This window comes from Tyto alba, unplaced genomic scaffold (assembly GCF_018691265.1).
Source record: "Tyto alba isolate M040663 unplaced genomic scaffold, T.alba_DEE_v4.0 Super-Scaffold_10, whole genome shotgun sequence".
NCBI classification, from domain to species: domain Eukaryota; kingdom Metazoa; phylum Chordata; class Aves; order Strigiformes; family Tytonidae; genus Tyto; species Tyto alba.
This window is the reverse complement of record NW_024881262.1, coordinates 22,136,342-22,157,744: the sequence shown is the minus strand read 5'-3', so window position 1 is coordinate 22,157,744 and position 21,403 is coordinate 22,136,342. Positions and strand designations below refer to the sequence as shown.

The following is a 21,403-nucleotide window of genomic DNA, read 5'->3' as shown; positions in this document are numbered from 1 at the left end:
CATCTGTCCTTGGTCTTGTTTCCCCCCCTCTTCTGAAATCCTTGCTATTTTTAAATACATAAATTTGGTGGAAACTTCCAGTGTACTGCCTAGACTGGTGGCCAGATCATATGATTTTTTTTCCTTAGGTAATGTTTGGGGTGTGTTTGGTGTGTGGTTTCCCCAATATGTGTCATTTCACATGTGTTAAAAGGAAATACTACTTGTGACAAAGCTTGTTTAGGTGCCTAGCAATTTTTGATCTTCTTGGTAATTTTGTTTGGCAAACCTACAAACATTTTGAATCATTTAAGTTGAATCATAGAATGGTTTTGGTTAGAAGAGACTTCTTAAAAATCATATAGTTCAATTCCCCTGCCATGGACAGGGATATTTTTCACTAGATCCAGTTGCTCAGATGTGTTCAGAAATCCAGACAATGTGGTTATGTCTTAGATGGGTTGAGTAAGAAGTTCCTTTAGCCCAGTCCCTATCTGAGATACTTGGAAGTGGGCAGGGTGGTAGCAGTTTAGTTGAAAAATGCTGTGTCCCTTCTTCCCTGGTATAAGCCAAGTTTATTCACTGTACAATAAGGTCAATATTTACCAGCTATTGCTAAGTAATTAATAAATATAGTTAGCAGCATTTAGAAATTTAGGATAGCTTTTTGATAAACTTTTTGAAAACTAATGACATAAACTATTGTTATTCCTAGTCTCTGAGTCCATTTCCAGTCCACATGATAGTCTTATGTTGTACCCAACTGCTGTGTTGATTTAAGAATCTTCTTTAAGGGTGTTTTGCCAGTGGCTTTTGTAAACAACAGACATGTCATCTGATAATCCTTGAGGTGCTGTTTTTAATATTAAATTTTATGTTTAATATTTAAAATAAAGTAGATACTTATTTTTAAGATTTTGTGCTTTTCCTTGTTCTTAAATTTGTCTGGCACTGTTAAAGTACTACTTCAGTTAGTTTGATTAGAATGAGATTGCTATCTGTAAACAAAATATTTGGCTCTGTGAATCACAGGCAGTTGGTCTTAATAAAAATGTATGCATCTGTTCGCTGCTGTAGTTAATAGTCTCAATACAAAAACATGATCTGTTCAGGTTTTTTTGCAATTAAAACTGCCTTAGGTCAAAAATTGGGTTCCTTATTTTGCTAATTTTGCATATTTCCTTTAATTTCCTAACCAAATTTTGGCACCAGACTTCATAGCTGTTGCTATTGGGGTATAGTTTCCCCTGTCTTCTGAAACACTCATGGGTCAAAGCTGAATTGAGTTACATTACCAACCTGAGTACTTAAGACAACTCTCTATGTTTTTTGTGACATTATATGAGCAGCAGCAATGTTATGGGTTGCTCTAGAGAAAATTGTTAACAAAAAGCTGAAACCTGTTACTCCTAACCTTTTCTGACTAGGAAACTTGACCAATATAACTGCTGCAATTTCCCATTTATACTCTTCAGACTGCTGTCTTATAACACTGCTTATTTGTGAAGGCCAGTGACTGTTCTAACACATTCGTAGGTTTGGGATTTATATACTAAATACAAATTTGCTGCAAGCCCCCTTTAAGCCAGAGTTATCAACCTCTAATACATATTGCCAAGGCTTTGTATTACTACTAGAGTTCCTTGGTCAGTAGTTTGCAATGGCTCACAGTATTGTGAGTCTTAGCATGGAAGGAGCTAAAAATTGAATCCGATAAATAAATGCTGGAATGTCAGCTGAGCTCTGCAGTTTAAGTGGCCAGAGTCAAAATTACAGTTTAATATTCTCGCCAAGAACAGTGCTGTGGGCAGTCATATGCAAAATCTGAAACAGTTTAAGGAAAAGTTTAAAGTTCCTGCTCTTTGTGGGTATTTGCCATGTCAACAGCACTAGCGAGGGTATGGAAAATGCTTGAATCTTGGTTTTGGCAGGCAAAGAGAAACCACAGAAAAATATTAAAAGTGTAGTGTATTCTAGTATAAGAATGAAGAATCTGTGTTATATTAATGGCTACATGCTCTTAATATCTTTGTGTTTCACTTCAGTTTGCTGTCTTCATTGGTTTTCTTTGTCTGCATAACTCTCTATTGCAAAACAAATTCACCTCTAAAATTAAGACTGGGAGTGAAGATGCAACTGAGAAACTGACCCAGAAGAATTAGTAAAATACTGCTTTGAAATTTGTTCTCTTGTCTTTTTTTTCTTCCTTTCTTTCTTCTTTCTTTTTTTCCCTCTCACCACAGAAGACTAATAGGAGTAAAAATATAAACACTTTTCTTCCTCTTTTTCACCTCTAAGTCTTCTTGTTCAAATACCGGAAAATACTAATAGGAAAAAAAATGTACTTTTGTTATTACAAGTGTAGTGTTGTAAGGCTCATAAATTAACTAGTGCTTTCACATCAAGACAAGCTAAACAGACTTGTCAGTACAACTCTGGCCTTAAATTCAGATATGCTTCAGCATGCTTTTGCATGTCAGAAGACTTAGTTGTGGTATTTCTGTTAATTTCCCTGCTATGTGTAATCGTTAACTGCATTTCTTTGTATTTGACATTTGTTTGTGGTAGTCTGCCTCGGTTACATATCAACAAATATATTTTGTGTGTGTTTTCTTTAGATAAGTCAGACTATTTAAGGCTGGTAAAATAGCCATGTAAGGGTGGGGATTAGTAGGGAAAATGATGGATGATCCACCCCCTTTAAATCTTGACTACTTTGTTTTCCCCATGGTTTGTATTACCGTCGTCATAACTATGCTGTGTCTTTTGCTGATGTCCTTCAACATCAGTTTTTTCAGTTAAAATGATGAGACACAGCTGAGCCTCTTATAGCCCTTTTCTTCCTATTCATGCTCTTAGGGCTTCATGAGAGACTGACAGGAAAAGCAGCTTCAAGAGGAGTGCAAAAGGCAAAGTTGTTCTACGTTCACATGTATTTCTGTACTCTTAGCCAAGCACTGGCTTTGCTAAAGAGCATCCTGGCCTTGCCTTCTTGACTGTGTAAATCATGAAAAATTCACAACAAAGATCTGTACTGTAGAGTGATGTCCTTTTGTGGAAATCATAGTCTTTGTGCCTAATTACTTTAGAGAAAAAAAGTAAAAAAAGCCATAGTCCTCTATGTCCTTAAATACTCCTAAATTTATACGGTGTATGTTTTATATATTTCAGTGCATTTAATCCCAGTAAACCCTGTGAGGGAAGATGGGTTGAATCCTAAGAGCAGAAAGAGAATAATGCCTGATTTGCTGACTGAGCCTCCTGTAATAGATCCTGTTTATGAAGCTCACGTTTACTGCAATATTCCCACCATTTCTGAACGCAGCATGGAAGGTAAGCTTTGTGAGTGCAAACAACAGTTTAGTTGCTTGTTTCTCAATGCTGTCACTGGAAATCATAACTGTGCATTGTCAGTTCTTTGGCGCTTGGAGAAGGTGCAGCAAATTCCAGCGGGTTGATGAATTATGTTAAATCATTCAAAATATACTGTTCTTCTTTCCTTCACTTTGTATCTTCTCTGTTGTCTTGATTTTTGGAAGTGGTTCTGTTTCTAGTCAAGGATCAACTGGAAGTCTAAAATTGAAAGGAATGGGAGTGATATAGATGTTTAATATTTGAATCGTAATTCTTACTACAAGTGAGCTGCATTGCAAACTATTATTAACGTGAAAAACAGCTAACTTGGAATTCTGGGAAAAAAACAAAACAAAAAACCTCACCAAAATGGAGGTAATTAATTTTGGAACTCCAAACCATTAGATGTAGTCAGATAGAAGGCACAATTGCATTCTTCACCCTATAGTGGGCTGCAGCAGCCATCTACCCTGAATGAATCATTCATTAGTATATCCCACTAATGCCTATAAAATACACCACTGTGGTGGGTCAACCCTGGCTGGAGGCCAGGTGCCCACTGAAGCAGCTGTATCACTCCTCTCCTCTGAGGGGCAGGGCAGAGAAAACATGACAAAACGCTCATGGGTCGAGATAAGGACAGGGAGTGATCACTCACCAATTACCATTTCAGGCAAATCAGACTCGACTTGGGGAAATTAGTTTACTTTCTTACCAATCAATTCAGAGTAGGATAATGAGAAATAATCTTAAAATCACCTTCCCCCCACCCCTCCCTTCTTCCCGGGCTTAACTTCAATCCCGATTCTCTCTGCCTCCTCCCCCCCAGCAGTGCGGGGGGACGGGGAATGGGGGTTGTGTTCAGCTCATCACACCTTGTCTCTGCTGCTCCTTCCCCCTCCGGGGAGGACTCCTCACACTCCCCTGCTCCAGCGTGGGTCCCTCCCACGGCAGACAGTCCTCCACGAACTTCTCCCACGTGAGTCCTTCCCGCGGGCTGCAGTTCTTCACGACCTGCTCCAGCGTGGGTCCCTCCCAGGGGGTGCAGTCCCTCCGGCACAGACCGCTCCCGCGTGGGTCCCCCACGGGGTCACCAGTCCTGCCAGCAAACCTGCTCCAGCGCGGGCTCCTCTCCCCACGGGCCCACGGGCCCTGCCAGGAGCCCGCTCCAGCGCGGGCTTCCCGCGGGGTCACAGCCTCCTTCGGGCATCCCCCTGCTCCGGCGCGGGGTCCTCCCCGGGCTGCAGGTGGAGATCTGCTCCTCCGTGGGCCTCCCCGGGCTGCAGGGCCCAGCCTGCCTCCCCACGGGCTGCACCTCGGGCCGCAGGGGAATCTCTGCTCCGGCGCCTGGAGCACCTCCCGCCCCTCCTGCTTCGCTGCCCTGCTGCCTGCAGAGTTGTTGCTCTCGCGTGTTCTCGCTCCTCTCTCCAGCTGCAGGCGCTCGGGTGTTTTTCCCCCCTTCCTAAATCCGTTACCCCAGAGGCGCTACCGCCATCGCTGCTGGGCTCGGCCTTGGCCAGCGGCGGGTCCGTCTCGGAGCCGGCTGGCGTTGGCTCGGGCGGACACGGGGGAACCTTCTGGCAGCTTCTCGCAGAAAACTCCCCTGTAGCCCCTTGCTACCAAGACCTTGCCACGCAAACCCAGTACAACCACAAACTATCAAAAAGCTCTGAATTAGGCATGCTGCAAAATCTGTTACTGTGGTAGGCATCTGGAAGAGAGTCATCATGAAAGTGGGGTGGCAGAGTTCAGTGATTGAATAACATCTTGTATGGTTGTTGGACTTTAAATGAACTATGTAGAATGTGCTAAGCACCCAAGTCCTGTAGAAATTGTTTTTCTTGGGATGGTAAGTTACCGTTTCTTATGGGTGTTTTCTTTCATTGCAATACCAAAGCTATCAAACTAATTGTACCTGCTTTTTTACTTAAAGAAAAAATGTTCGGGGGAAAGATTTAGGTAACATTTACTTAACTTTTTACATTTTTCCCCTGTTTTTCTTTTTTTTTACTCTCTTTTTTTTTTTCTTCACTTTAGGACATGCACCTCATTATTTTAAGCTGGTGTCAGTCCAAGTGTTGATTCGACACGGCGATAGGTATCCACTGTATGCCATTCCCAAGACAAAGAGACCTGATATTGACTGTATGTTGCTGCCTAGCAGGTAAAATCCTTGGCTTTTGTCATTATTAAGTGCATGTTGTTTTCTGAAGAGGAACATAATTATCAAGCACAATTTATGCAGTTTGAAGTACATTGTGACTTCTGATCTTTGTGTATTGTTATGGATCTTAAAAAACCCAACCCTGTATCAGTGGTATACAGTATTTCCTTTGAAACAGAAACTATTACCTGTTACCAGTTCAGACCAGAAGAAATTCTTGATATCTCTTTAAAAAGCAAAAGCTATTTAATGGAATATTTAGGTTACCATACCTTGTAGATAAGCTTCCACACATTTTCAGAACGTAAGTGCAGTGTGTGAGAATGTCTCTTCCATTTCAGCTAAGCATGCTTCCTTTTGTGTGGATACAAAAAGGTCTCAGTTGTCACTACCATAGGAAAATTGACATTAATATTTTAAATTGTTATTTTTCACTTTTCAGAAATATAGGTCATCAGAGTTCCCTTAGATTAATTATTTCTGCCAAAGTTCAGGAAAAAAAAAAGGGGGTTGTATATTTAACTATTAAAATACCAGTTAAACAAAGTGCACTGCTTGTTGCTTGAAACTACCCTTTTCCTGTAGCTAACACTTGCTGTTTAAAACTGTCACACGCAAGTAATTTATGCCATTAAGGTGTCATTTATGTTTCTGTTTCGTATAGCGTGCTTCTATTTAACATCTTGTCTTTGTAGGGTGCTGATGCTTGCCTTCACGCCTGAGCCAGCTTGAGCTGTAGATATGGTCTGAAATGCTTCTCTTCCTTGTGGAGGAAGCTTTCTTTCTTGTTTACAGTTTGCTCATTGATAAAGATGAAGTATAGCGTAAAGCATTAGAAATAAACCATGACGATGTAAATCACCAACGTCTGTAGCTTGCTTGATTACAAGCGTTTTTGCTCTTTTTAAGTAGGATCTGTGGTATTATTTTATTCTTTTTTCCAACTTAGGACTTCCCAGTACATCTACTGAATTCTTACAGTTAAAAGAAAAATACCAAGACAAACAACCAGATGTGTTAGCAAAACTTCTGGGCAACTCTGCACCTTGATGATGCTGCTGTGCACTCAGCAGTGTCTGGTGTGGAGGTTTCAGTGACTGGGAGCTGCACCTCCTTTGTGTACCTGCATAGGTGACTCAGGAAAAAAGGCACAATAGGTTTCCTGATTCTACTGGTATGCAAAGCATTATAGATATACCATAAATACCTTTTTCCAGGATAGCAAGGAATCTCCTGTCTTGAAAGAAATAATGTTCTTGCTTTTCTGGTGTAGAATTATTCAGAATTGGTTTTACTCTGTCATGCTAGAAGTGTTAGCGGCACTCTGAAAGTGCATTTCTGATTTAAATATATGAAATGCATGTTTCTTGTTTTGATAGATTCACGGGCCCTGTTCCTTGAAATTTTAGTAGCTTCCTGTCATCATCAGCATTTATGATTTTATCTTTTATATTGCAAATACTCTGTCTTTTCAGCTTTTCTTCAGTGGGCTTTTAACAAAAGAATCTGTCTGAAGGAGAATGTGGATTATGGTACACTTTGAGGTTTGTGACTAGCTAGTCTGTGACAGTTCCATTTCAGAAAACGAACCAATTTTCATATCTGGTCCTCTGTCAGTTTCTGGCTCAAGTATATTAAGAAACAAACACAGTAGTAATATTGCATAGCAGGAGCATTGCTAAAATATGCTGATGTGACATGAAAGAATACCTGAAACTAATTATTAAGTATAGCTTCACCTCATTCTTGCAAAGGTGATTGGAAACTTGATTGAAGAGGCCTGCTAACTAGATACGTACAGTAGTGAACACAAAGGCTGGCAGAACATGATCAGTGAATTGGATCTTTCACAGAAGAAAGCTGAAATATGTTGCTTTTCTTTTCAGATATCTGGCTCCATGGAAGAAATTGCCCTTGTTATTAGTAGATGTCTTGAAATTTGCAAGGTTTGCAATGCTGTCTGCAGTTGTAGTCAGTATTGTAATGCTATTCTGGCATGAGTAATTGAAAAGTAACGGTTATTGCTGAATCAAGCTACTGCTATGGGGTAACCCTAGGAGAGTTTGAAACCATCATCAGTTTTAGCCCATCTGTGTGTCTGCCTGTTTGTAGGAAACAGATTTAGGGGCTTCTAAGTTATATTCAGGCTACGCTATCTGTCTGCCTATGTTTTGTATGAAAATCTAAACAGAGGAAAATTTACATTTTTTTTTTTGCCTCTAAACAGAGGAAAAATATGATATTCCACGTATATATGCTTTTGTCTACAATATATACAAGTATACATAAAAAAATATATATACATTTTTTAAAGAGTAAAATGGGAAGAAAAATAGACACGATGAATCTGCTTTTTATAACTAACGTGGCATTGGAATTTACAAGATTAGAATAACTTCTCCTTTCACTGTTTTTAGAGTATATATGTATTTACATCTTTTTTAGCTGCTTGCTAAAGGTATCAAAACCAGAAATCGACCAAAATCATATCCTCCTTTTTTGAAAGGAAACTATTCTTCTGGAATGCCTGTCTATGAATACAAGCTAAACCACGTGATTTTCTGACTATACTGAACAAGTTTTATCAGCGATAGTGATCTGGGACCTTTTACCTAGTGCAATTTTTTAAAAAAACCCACTTTCCTCTGCTACCATGTTGGCTGCTTCTTTTCTTTATTCATACTTGAACTTCCACCAAAATGCTTCTTTGGTCAAGCAGTAGCATTCAGTGGTCTTATGTAACATCCTCCAGAAGTTTGAATTTTTTGAGAGGTGCCCAACCCTAACAGTCTTCTGACACCGCTGCAAGCTGTCTGGCTTTCTGAAGTTAGATATGCAGCCCTGAGATTGCAGGCAGGAGACCAAACTCCAGATATCTCTGTCATAGAGTTGAGTGGGCAGTTAATTTCTTTAACAAGATGAAAAATGAATCATTTACTAATAGATATGATAACATTTTTAATGACCTGCCTTTAAGGGGTGAGAATATTTTCAGCATGAAATGCTAAGACACATGATCCAGACTTCTTTTGGAGTTCTTAAAGGCTCTGATCTTGCTCAATATCTGTCACGTTAGAATGTATGTGAGAGAACTTTATTGAAAAAATGTTAACTGCAAATGACAATTTTTGACAAGTACTGTCTTTCTCAGTATTACAATGCCACACGAGACCTTAGTTATGTATGTGTCAGAAGTTTTATAGCTGTTTCCACTTCAGTTTCAGGCAAGGAATACAACATGAAGGCCCTGGAGTCAGGAAAACTATCCATGAAATGCAAGGCAGTAGTGCAGCTTTTGACACTGTGAACAGAATGACCAAGTCAAGCAGTTTAAGAGAGGACAGTGTCAGGGTATGAGGAGGCCAGGAGTTTAGATTCCCTTGGCTGTCACTGATTTATGAAGCATTAGAACAGCAATGCACAGATGGTACATCCATTACCATTCACAGCCACTAAATATGAGTGGAGGCCCAAAAAGACCATGTCTCCTTGAAAACAAAGTTCATATAAAGTAGAACCTCCTGGCCAGCTTTGAAAGGGTAGCGGAAAGATTAAAGGAGTTGGCTCTGTACCATTCTGTCCAGATGTGTTAAAGCTGACCCTTCTGAATAAAGCTAGAGTTGTTACTGTTTCTGTCATTGTTTTGAATGGAACATTTATTACTTGAACATCAGGAAGCTATTTGCTGCATTTGACTGTCAGGCTTATATTCCTTTGTGATACAAGTTCGGTGATCAATTGTAAACATATTGATACTGAGAGTATTACAAGGTATATAATTACTACCTTTGAACTGAAGGTTTCTTGATGCTATATCATTAAGTTGAGATGTCTGATTGAAAATCTGGCTTGTTTAAGCTTTCTGGACTTCAGTTTCAGATAAGTATGCTGCTCATATTCAGTCTGTTCTTTATTTGACTTGGCATTCAGCTGATGGAATTCATTAATTAAGCAGGATATGCTACAGCCCCATGGACTTCTAATGGGTATGCAAAATAGCCTTGAGGTCACGCTTCAGTTTTGTGGATTATGGATTGTGACATGTAAGTGTGGAATGAATATAAGCAAATGGATTAAATGCTTTGGAGATTTTTTTCCATCTAAAACTTCAGTTATTACTATTATTATTTTCGTTGTTCTGGATGCAAATTTCCAAAGGGAACTGAATAATACATGCTTTTTTTCTCAAGAAAAATAATTGGATTATGTTATAAAAATGCTTTCATTGTAGTGTTTGCTTGTGGGGGAATAAATTAATCTCCCACTTCTTTTTCCTTTTGTATCTTACATTTGTACTGTCATAAGTAAATAAATATGCCATGTTTCTTCATTGAGTTTGTATGCGAGGTAGAGAAGAAATGTGTTTTGAAAGATGCTAAAATGATTTCAGTAGACTGCTATAATCTGATAGTATGCTGGGTTAATTAGCATATGCTTTAAGGCATTTGAGAGGTGTTGATGTTAATCATAAGAAGCTTAGTAACAAATACTTGAATTTTAGGTTCAATATGCACATGTCTTGAAACTGCCAGAAAAATGAGAGAGAAAAGTGTGGGAGAAGCAAGTATCATACTGTGAGCTAAAGGAGGTGTGGATTTGACTTGGAGCAAGGTCAAAGCATGATCCAGACCAAAATAGGTGAAGAAAGGTCTCCTGAGGCCTATTCTGACTTCTCTAAAGACTCAGAAGAGCAGTGGAGTAGACAGGATCACTAAAGTTTGTTATAAAAATGTAAAAACTAAGACCTTTATGAATAAATAAGCCCCATGCTGTCTTCAGGATCTCTTTTGTAGACTACAATAATCTATTGTTTTTAGTGGCTCTTTCCATTCATTTGCCTTCTAAAACGGAAACAGTATTGTCCTTTGATCTAACACTCTTTGTCATCTTGAACTTAACAGAAAACACAAGCTATTTTTGCTTGAAGCTATAAAATAATTTTTTGCATTTTAAGAGAAAAGGGACTTGCTTTTGGTGCAGTTAGCAGACAGAATCTGGTATTAGATGTTTACAAAAAGGTAGTGTTCAGTTGTCAGAAGCTTGGTGCGTGCCTGGCATGGTCATGTTTACTCGCTGAGTGACACGCTGAGGGTTCTGCAGCTCCTTGTAAGAAGTTTGGTCCTCTTGGTTTTGCAAATTCTACATTTACTAGCAAAAGTGTCATTGCATAGATAAATGCTGTTTGGGAAGAGAGAAAAAAAAATCAATTATATCAATGTTCACTTGCGCAAGTTCTCTCCGGAGGCATGTAGATCTGCAGAACTCTATAGTGCTGTGCGGGGACAGCAATGTGCAGTAACAGAGGTAAGATGAATAAAATGTTTACCCCTCCTTAATTCTGCAAAGCATCTGTAATCTGCTGTTAGTTTTCTACTTGATTAACTAATCAGTTTTAGCTTTTAAGTAAATGACTCTCAGTAATTGATTTCAATAATTAAAGTATTTCTTCTATCACAGTTTCTTTTTTAATCATAACCTTGACCAACATATTATTTGTCTGCAGCATCTTATATGGTGGTGAAGGTATGTTTTTTATGCCACTCTGTAATTTTTCCGAACATGTAAATTATGAAATAAACTGTAGTTGCATGTAGTCTTGTCAAGATAATGTCTTTCCACAGCTGTTTCTTAAATTCTGTACTCCATCTTAATTTAACTTTGCACTTCTTATACATATATAATCTCAAATCTGTAGGTGATTCAAAAGTGTTCAGTTTAATTAGTTGGAGGACAGATTGAATGCTGTGGTTTGCTGACCACCAGGTTTCTTGAAGAAACCAGGCTTACGCTGTACTTCATTTTACAGCATATGTAGCAGAAAGAAAGCATTAGTTCAATGGTCCAGTAGCTTTGATAGGAAATAAAGTTCAAGGAACCTCAGCCTGTTCCTATCAGGGAATTAATTTTGATCAAAAGTGGTCCTAAAATTAATAAATGTAAGGATGGAAGGGTGGGGAATCTTTACCAAATTGACCTCTTTGGGTCTCATTTACAGCTTAGGTTTAAAGGAGGAACAAAACTCTGCTCTAGATCTGATTCCTATTTGTTGTAATTCTTCAATAAAACCAGTTTCTGCTCGCAAGGATCGCTAGGGGAGAAAATGTTTCACAAGTAGACAATATAAATCATAGCAATATTTTACTGAGTGGTCTTGAGGCAAGTAGCTCTGAGAAGCAAGGATGATTTTCTTCCTGCTCTATAAATTAATTATCAAGCCTAGCAATGGTCTTCATGCTGTGATTCTTTATTATTATTGTTGTTGTTATTTTATTTATTTATTTTTTAAAACAAAGGCAATTAGCTCAAAGAGATAACCTCTTCCCAAAAGAGGCTTCCATGCACTCAGTCTGAGCATCGCTTTATCCAAGGGTAGAAAGCCCTGCTGTCTCCCATAGCATTTCTTAAATGACCTTGAAGTCTTGAATTCGGTTGGTCTTGTGGGAGTGGGGTGCAAAGATGTCCTATAACAAAGTGTCTGTGCTGCTATGCAAGATTTGAGGCTTTGTTGTATCATATGTTTGAACCTAATGTTAGGCTAGATGAGATATATTTTATACTTTTGCACATATATAATAGATGCATATTATTTCATGCATGTTTCTGACACAGTATTTTGTGCCATTATAGCTAAGCCATTCAAAAATCTGTCAGCAGATTTTCTGAGGTGTCATGCATATGCTTACTCAGGTAGTGTATTTCTCACTTTGTGCTAATTAAGAACAACCAGCAAGTTACTGTTTACTTAAAAAACCAAACCAAACAAAAAAAAACAACAAAAAAACAAACCAAAAAAGCCCACCACCAAACAAACCTCTAAGTTTTTGTATCTAAATTCCTCAAGGAAAAAGAAAATTTTTATTGATGGATATCAGCTCAGTTGCTGACAGAAATACACATGTAGTTGAAGTAAGTGCACAGATTTCTTTCCGTGTACACTGGTTATGGTGTAGCAATAAAGAGATGACATTTTGGTATTAAAGCTTTTTAAAACCTTTACCAATAAGATATTTAAATATTGAATAAGGATTTAAATGTTGGTCCATTTTAATGCTAGTGCATGAAAAGTACACTATTAAATCTGGGATGTATTATCCCAGTGTTTAATTTGTAAATAATAAAAAGATAAGCCGAATTCATTATTTGAGGGAAAAGAAGCATCTTCACTTTTGTTACAGATAAAATGTATTTTATTTTACAAAAATAAAATAATTAAAAGGCAAATTAGCAGTTATTAAAAATGTGAAATAAATGTTCAAAATTGGGGGAAAGTATGGCTATTACTAGTGGTATGTGAAAAGTCAGTCCATGTTCTGACAGAGTTTGAAATATTTATTGTATTAATACATTTCACAAAATTTCACAAATGTGGTAACCTACGATCATAATGTCCAGCAAATCACAGAAGGATATCTCTTTACTCGATTTTTATTTTCTGGTTACTTTTATGGAAAGATTAAGGATATTTCAGTCCTTTCAACTATACAGCTGAGTAATTTTCTTTGCTTCCTGCTCAAACAGTCCCAGCAGTCTTAGCTGTGTTGCCTAGATACACCATCTCCTGCGGCATCTGTAAATTGGCCAATTCAACAGGAGGATTCATATTCTAAATAAAAGAGAAATCTTGGGGCAGGGAGGGAGAATCCTTTGTTAGCTAGTAGCCTGAGCGGTGCTGTAAATTTTGCTGTTGAGAAAAATAAGTTTTTTATTTGCTCAGTTGTGCAGGATTAATTGGGAAAATTGCTGGTATGTTCAGAACTTGGTTACATACATGAGGATTATAGTCAGGATAAAAGTATATTGTAGCCTGAGCTGTCTGTCCCCTTCAAGCAGAATGGCTCTTATTTCTACTGTTTGATTTCTATTTTTTTTTCTTCTCTTGGAATGTATTTAACAAGTAGTAAGCTTTGAATTTATATTCAGAAATATGTTTAACAGTCATATTTCATAATTCACATCAGCAAGCATGTGCTTAACTTGTGCTCAATTTTGGATTACATGATTTAAAGCAGGTAACTTGCATCTATATATGTATATGAAAAGCTTTATTAATACATTGGAATATAATTTTATCAGTTATCATACAATTTAGTATTTTATCTTGGATGTTAGTTTACCTTGCCTGACGTATTTTAGGTAAATCTTTTTGCAAATCACAGATAAACCCTTTTCTTTCTTCTTTCATTTCTTCCTTTCCACAAGTGATTGCTGACAGTTTTATCTGTACAAGTTTGATTCTGTTAGAATTTGGGGTTTTGTAAGCAAAGTGGCAAAAGTGGTTTTTTTTAGCAAGGTGGATAATGCAGTTCTGCTAGTTTTCTTGTATGTGTATTTGCAGAACTTGCTAATTAAATAAACAGGGTTTAAAGAAAATTATGACTGATGGTTTATTCGTTTTTAGAGCTTTTTAAAGTGCAAAGTTTAGAAAATTGGTAGTTCAGCATGCTATGTCTGTAATTAAAAAGCTATTTGCTAATGGGTTTAATTTTAATTTTCTCAATGTAATTCTACCATTTTTAGATTGCACTGCTGGGCTGTGAAAATAATGGAATGTACAAAAAGTTCTGTTCAAAATTCCCATCTGGAGCTGGATTAAGCTTTCTACTGTATGTGTAGTACAACAGGAAGCCTCCATCACTTTAGAAAGCAACAGAGCCTTTTTTATGTACCTCAGTTGCTCAAATATTAATCTTTATTTGCATTGTTAAAATTATAATATACAGAAGAAGCTGTGGATGTAGAATGTCATAACTTGGCTGGCTTCCCTTTCAATTTGAAGTAAAAATGAAAAAATCCTTTTGCTATTTTTCTCTCATTTTGCTTTTTGTCTCATTTTGCATTTTTTCTCACTGGCAGTTGTACCATAATTCATCATAACATTTTCCTCCCAAGATTTTTTTTTTTGTTTGTTTGTTTTTTTTTTTTTGTTTTGTTTGGTTTTTTTTTGTTGTTGTTGTTGTTGTTGTTGTTTTGTTTTTTGTTTTGTTTTTTGTTTTTTTTTCTGAAGGTAAATGAAATGCTGGAAAACTCAAGTTATATAAAATGATATGACAATGAGCTACCTTTCTATTGACAGAGGCACTGATTCTTGAGAGACCTCCTGTATATGCATGCTGTGAGCATAGCTCTGCAAGAGGTGCCTTCTCGTTTAAGAGAAATGCTCAGTTGGCTCTTCTATGTAAGCATGAATGGCTTTGTGCTAGTAACCTTTGATTCCAGACACTTACTCATACTTCAGTAGTGTTATTGCTCCCTCTTGTGGTTCCTGCAACTCTGGAAGGTGTTTTTAGACCTGAGGATTTTGTATCAAAACAGTTTAGCATTCTAGCAAAATGCAGGCACGAACAATGAACACAAAACTCAGACTTCTGCAAGAATTCTCTGATCAAATTTATCTTCTTTTTTTATATATATATATATATATATATATATATATATATATATATATAACACTTTTATTTTTTTTCTGAGCAACATAAGAAAAAAAATTACTGTATTGAGGTGGAAGGCCCTATTAAAATGAGGACCATCTGGGGCAGAGTAGAGTTGCTAAACAGCGTCTGAGTTAGTTCTGTACAAAAGTAGAGAGGTGATTGTGACATTTGTTGAATGTTGACATTTAAGAAAGAAATCTCTACTTATGTAATGTATTTCTGTTGTAGAATTGTGATCATAGTTTTGTTGTTTGATAAGGATTTTTCTTTTTTTTTTTCTTGATTCACAACAGGATTAGTGACTGTAGTCAAATAAACAAAAAGATTCTCTTTACTTACTGAAAGGTATCATGATTTTAGCATGACAACACATCAGTTTCCCTACAGCTCTTTGGTAGTTAGTGTTTAGATTTCTTTTGCATACTTGCAAAAGTCTGGAGTTAGAGCAGATGTTGTCTCAGTGGGAAATAACCTCACACTATGAAGTTTCAGAGCTGACATACTTAGAATACTTGACTCTCTTGAGCTGTTTTCTCATATGCTTCTGCAAGTTTTCACATTTTGGTTTACCTCCTTAGGAAACCTTCTCATCCTCAGCTTGAAGCTTTCATTAAACATATGTCCAAAGGGTCTGCTGCCCAAATGGATGGCTCCCTAAGCAGCCTGCCTCGTTACCCTAGTCATTCGTTGTGTGAAATGGGAGAGCTTACACAGACAGGTGAGTTTCCATAGCAGCTTTATCTTTTCTTCTGCTCTCTTAAATACAGTCTGCATGAAAAAGAAATGTCTATTTTTCTTTATATTGAAACAAATGCTTTTTTTATGGGAAGGTGATAAAGTTGATCATAGCCAAGGTCATGCTGGGATATGAAAAAAGTATTAGGGCTCTCTACCGTAGAAGTGGTAGCAATTCTAGAAACCATGCCTGCCAATTCTGTCACAGATTGATCATGCTTGGCATCTCTTTAACTTTCTTCATAACAAGGCAGGCCACCTTTCCTTGATGTTGCTTCACACCACAAAATTGGTTTGTCACTCTTGTGAAAAATGGCATTGCTGAATCTCTCTTGAGGAAGGTCTGGTTCTCTATTACTGATTGGTTTGTAATTCAGAACAGCCCTGGAACTGAAGTGCACTTCGTTGCCAGTTTTTAACTGTGATGTAACTACTGTGTCCCCTGCAAGAGAGTCAGATGCAACAGACATGTGATGCTTGTACTGTGGAAACAGAAAAAAATGTATACATTTGGTGCTTTCCCCCCAGCTTTGTAATGAAGTTGCAAGAGTGTGCTTTCTGCCATATTTATTTATATATATTGCCACCACAGGAAAAAGCTTATTTTCTTATTCCTACAGTTCTGATGCACTAGTTATTGGGAGAAAAGATGGAGATATCAACAATTAAATTCCAAACAACTTTTTTAAAAATGAAGTTTTGAGTCTTCATCAATACTACCATGGAGACAAAGGCTGCTGAACTCTGCTAGTGAATTTATTGTTTAGTTTATCTGTACCAGAAGGGTAGGGGGGATGGGGGGGTAACTGGAAGTGTTACAGTCAGGGATTTGACTAGGTAGAAGAAAATATGTGGAGAGCTGAGAGTATTAGAAAGAGACAAAGGGTTTGGACTGGAGAGGGAAACTGGAGGTAGTGCTGGATGAGAGCAGTGATAAAAGGGCCATTTGGACAAAATCTGGGACTGCTGTCAGCAGACAATAGAAAATATGAGGGAAACAAAAAGTAATAAGACAGAAGTATAGAAACAAGTTGCCAATTTGTAAGAAACAGATTTTTAGATTCCACAGCTCTTGGAATTGTGTTCTCCACCCAGAATAGCCAGCTGATCTGGTACGAACTGAAGTCAGTGTATGTGTTTGCACTTATTTTTCTACATGCATCCATATCAGTACATCAAAAACAAAAATACAGAAGTGCTTTCTCACAAACGGGTGGAAACATACTGTTCTACAACTGGGTAGAAATCTGATTGTGAAAAGGTTTAGTCAGGTGGATTTTTCTCTTCAATGTTAATTTGAAAATTAACATTAATAATACTTTGCTGTTCTCCTGTTTCTTTTCAAATGTTAACATTGATCCATTCCATTTTATTCCCACACTTTGCTTTTAACTGTGGTGCTCTTTTCATTAAATACCAATGACTGAAAGATCATATCACACTGGATCTGTGTAGTCAATGGATTTGGAGGCTGACTAGAGAGAGTGAAGAGTCTTGAAGATTTGGGGAGTTAACGCCTTTTTCCTCTTGCCAACTATCTTTCAAGGCATTTCCTGTATTTTTCAGTCCAAAACTTGCTTGTCAAATCCTCATATGTTTTGGGATCCCATCAGAAGAAATATTTGTGTTAGGCCAGCGTCAAGTTTTGCAAAGTGACATCAGGAGAAATCTAGTCAGGTTCCCAGGGAACTTTTCTTAACATAGCATGTTGTGTGTGTGTGAAACTGGATTCATCATTGCACACAGCTTGTAACTGAGCTAGTGTCTGGGACTCCTATGCCTGTAGCAAGTTATACATATGCTCTAGTGCATAAAGGGTTCATGCCTGTTGCTTTGCTGCTGTGGGCGGATAATACGAGTAAGGTGGATTCTGGAGTAAAGGTTTTGGTGTGTGAGAAGGATACACACCCTCTTTACAGCTGGATAAAGGCAGAGCACTAGTGTAAGAATTACCAAGCAGTTTGAGTACTTCCTGAAGGAAGATGGAGAAGGAAGTTTGATGTGATTGCCACACTTCACCACTGTTCTGTGAATTTACACAATAGTTTACATACTGTGTATTCATTTCCTGACTGCTGGCAGTTTTTGCTGGCTGCCATACATTTGCAGGGAGCTCAGCATTCACTGCCTGTCTGAAACCCTGACTCAGGTTCAGTCTGGATCTGTCTTCATAACCATCTTTTATAGTCATGTTAGACTCACTCTGTCAGTGTCTCTAGTCCAAAGAACAAATTTTAAACCACTAAGGTTTTTAAACAAATTTTATGGAACCAGCTTTTTCTATTTGTATCTCAGTTTAGCTCCTAGAATCTGAGAGATACTGAAGAATACCGGCTATGTCGTATTTCACACAATTTTCCTAATAGTCAGCATAGGTGAAATTCAATTCTGAAGTTCATAACTTAACTAATTGTTCATTTATCAGGAAGACTGCTAGCTGTTTGTTTTTTTTTTTTTTCTCCAAAACTAAGACTCTAATCATATGCTGTAATTTCTTAAATTCTTTTTCAGGGGTTGTACAACACTTGCGAAATGGACAACTATTACGAGAAGTTTATATAAACAAACACAAGCTGCTCCTGAGTGACTGGACAGCAAAACAGCTCTACTTGGAGACAACAGGAAAAAGTCGAACCCTGCAGAGTGCGTTGGCGCTGCTCTACACCTTTTTGCCAGATTTTGACTGGAAGAAAATTAACATGAGGCATCAGTGGAGCACCATTTTTTGCTCTGGAAGCTGTGACTGTCCTATGCGAAACCACTACCTAGAAGAGGAACAGCGCAGACAGTACAGTTTACGGGTGAAAAACAATGATTTGGAGAAAATTTATGTGGATATGGCAAAGATTGTAGGCATTCCCACTAGGCAGTTGAGAGCTTCTAACCCAATAGACTCTCTCTTGTGCTATTTTTGCCACAATGTCAGTTTTCCATGTACCAAAACTGGCTGCATTGGTATGGAACACTTCAAAGTAATCAAAAGACATCAATTGGAGGATGAGAGAGAAAGACAAGAAAAGAAACTTTATTTCTTGTATGCATTGTTGGCTACTCATCCTCTCCTCAACCAGACTGTTAATCGACTGCAACGTATTGCAGAAGGCAAGAAAGAAGAAGTGTTTGTTCTTTACTCTGCACATGATGTCACATTGTCACCTGTTCTTAGTGCCTTGGGCATTACAGAGGCCAGATTTCCTAGATTTGCTGCTAGATTAGTTTTTGAGCTGTGGCAGGATGGGAAGAAACCCAAAGAACATTTTATCCGCATCCTGTATAATGGTGCTGATGTCACCTTCCAGACTTCGTTTTGTAAGGATTATTATAAACGTTCCAGCAAGCCAATGTGCCCACTAGAAAAATTTGTCAACTTTGTCAAGAGGGATATGTTCTTAATTTTTAACAGCACTAGTTATTATGATGCATGTCGTAGAAGACCACTGTAGGGAAGGAAGGTGGAAAGGAAGCAATGTTGACTTGCGTATCAGCAAAAGTCTGTATTCTAGTTGAGGTGCAGTTCAGTTTTGTTATTTCTTGTACTTGTATGTGTAAGTACAAAAGGATATTGCTTGAAACATTCTTCAAATAGTTTTATTTTCATTCACTCTGAAGATGGTCTCCAAGAGAAGAACAAATACTGAGGGAGTGTTATGTGTATGTGTATGCTCACGTATGCTGTTACCTGTAACGATAAATCACATGGGCTACTGTAACCTGGACGTTGCTTGATAGAGTGAGAGAGCATAGATGTTGTTTCTCTGTATTGCAGAGCAATACTTGGATACCATAAGTTTAAAACCAAATCCTCTATTTTTTCCACCACCATCTGACAAGTCATTTTAAGCAGTTTGTATCAAGGTCTGTATGAATTCCGGGCATCTGCATTAAACCATTGCTAAGGAATTCGTGACACTTCCTACTCAAAAAGAAGCCTCTTAATGTTTAGGAGCTGGTCTTTAAAGCAAAGTGCACATGTGTACCTGTGCATACTTACCTGAGCATGTACAAATGAGCATGTGCCTTTTTGACCTCACAGACCTATAAATACTTGGATCTTGTTGCCAGTGCCAGAGAAGGGTGTACTGGAAAATGGATACAAAACTCTATTATTTGACCGCACTTTCAGCACTTTGAGTAGTTCAGACACAGTCTAGAGATATGTAAAGGTCTGTTGACATCAAAATAGATAGCAAACACTAACATTACCACTAAACCTGAGTGGGAAATTAGGGTTAGAAATGTTTTATGGCGAAGTGTTGGGCTTTTTCCCATTGTGAATGTGTTCAAGCTGCTGTGCTGTGGAACAAATCAGTGTTTTAGGAATTTGATATAGTGACTGCTTGAGACAGCTTGACTAAACACTTAGAAAATTTTGTAGTTGAGTTAGTATTTTTATGGACTAGGAAGCTCTTATTTTGTAAGATGGGACTTGTACATATTGTACTGTGTATATTTATAACACAGTAGATCTTTCTTACTTGTTTAGTTTGTAAAGACGTGAAACTCACTTTTAGACATTTTTCTCCTTGATCAGGATGTTTAGACTTAAGAATAAACTGTCTTTTATGGTTAACTTGAACAATGAGTAGATGTGAAAACTTGTACTTCAAACTGCTTTCATCTCTTTAGGAGCAGTAAATTGAGAACAAATTTTTAATAGAATTCATAGGAATTTTATAATGGTGGAGGTTTTACCTCTATAAATAATTTAGTCTGTGACTTGTGATTCAATGGTGCTAGTTTATCAAAGAAAACATAACTCAGCATAAGTTCTCTGACTATTGGCATTCCACTCTCTCTGCTTTCAATGCTGCATTTGAACACATTTCTTTAAATAAAACTTTGGGGACTCTTTGTACACTTGTGTGTTACGTTTATTCTGACTTCCTTAGCTGTTGGCAGTAATAAGGTGTGTATTGTTAAACTGCTTGTTGCATTAGTAACTCCTGCAGTTAATATGTTCTGGTTCCAAGCCTGACAAGGAGCAGGTCAGCATTTTATGAATACTGAAATAGAAATCATGATAGAAAATTTGGGGCTTTTGTCCAACATCAGAATGTGTAATTTCTGGAAATGTTTTCTTTCTAAGAAACAAACTAGGTTAGTCATCTTACATGTGTGTGTGCTGGAGGGCAAACAGGAGGAGAGAAGCTGAAAACTGAGCTCACTTCGTATAAATGATGTGAACTGGGCCGTTTGTCTGATACAAGTACCAAATACTTCAAAGAGCTGTTGAGCTATCAGTGAAAGGAAGCTATAGCTCTTGGGAGTGTTAGCTGTTGGAGCTTTGCTGTTTGGTGACCATTTGCAGGAATGATGCTGAAGTGCAGAAAACATTACCGTGGGCATATCGTTGGTGTTTCAGGTATGTTATTTAGAAACTTTGAACCCTTAACAGCTTCTGCAAATGCCAGTCGGTGTCTTCAAAAACCTGTGGAGGAATAGCATCTAATCTTCCATCTTCTTCTGAAGACAGACCATAGAAGTGCTTTGTTTTGATTTCCTTGTGCAGAAAGGTACCCTTTGTATGGGTTTTGAGATGCAGCCATGAATTGGAGGAAATGTGAATTTAGATAGATTTCTCATTTGTTGGCATCAAAGAAGCATTGAGATCCCAGATATTAATGGATATTGCAGCTGATTTCCACACTTCTATGTCAACTTCTTTTGTAGAGCAGCAAAAATGCACTGATTTTATGGAACTTTGGTGGTTGGTCAACTAATAAGTATTCTGCTTTGAAGT

General features: G+C 37.7%; 1 protein-coding gene across 8 annotated transcripts in view; it reads left to right on the top strand.

Annotated features, from left to right (window-relative positions):
- PXYLP1 (2-phosphoxylose phosphatase 1) overlaps nt 1-20,518 on the top strand; it is a 61,012-nt gene extending 40,494 nt beyond the window's left edge. For 7 of the 8 annotated variants that reach the window (XM_033005458.2, XM_033005459.2, XM_033005461.2 and 4 more), the window contains 4 exons: nt 3,151-3,312; nt 5,371-5,497; nt 15,507-15,646; nt 18,175-20,518. In XM_033005458.2, coding sequence (XP_032861349.1) covers nt 3,151-3,312; nt 5,371-5,497; nt 15,507-15,646; nt 18,175-19,106 — 1,361 coding nt within the window. In that variant the 3' untranslated portion in view covers nt 19,107-20,518. Of the gene's footprint in view, nt 1-3,150; nt 3,313-5,370; nt 5,498-14,570; nt 14,673-15,506; nt 15,647-18,174 lie in introns of those variants that run through there. The other variant, XM_033005465.2, reaches the window with a different exon arrangement.
- The last annotated feature ends 885 nt before the right edge of the window (nt 20,519-21,403 follow it).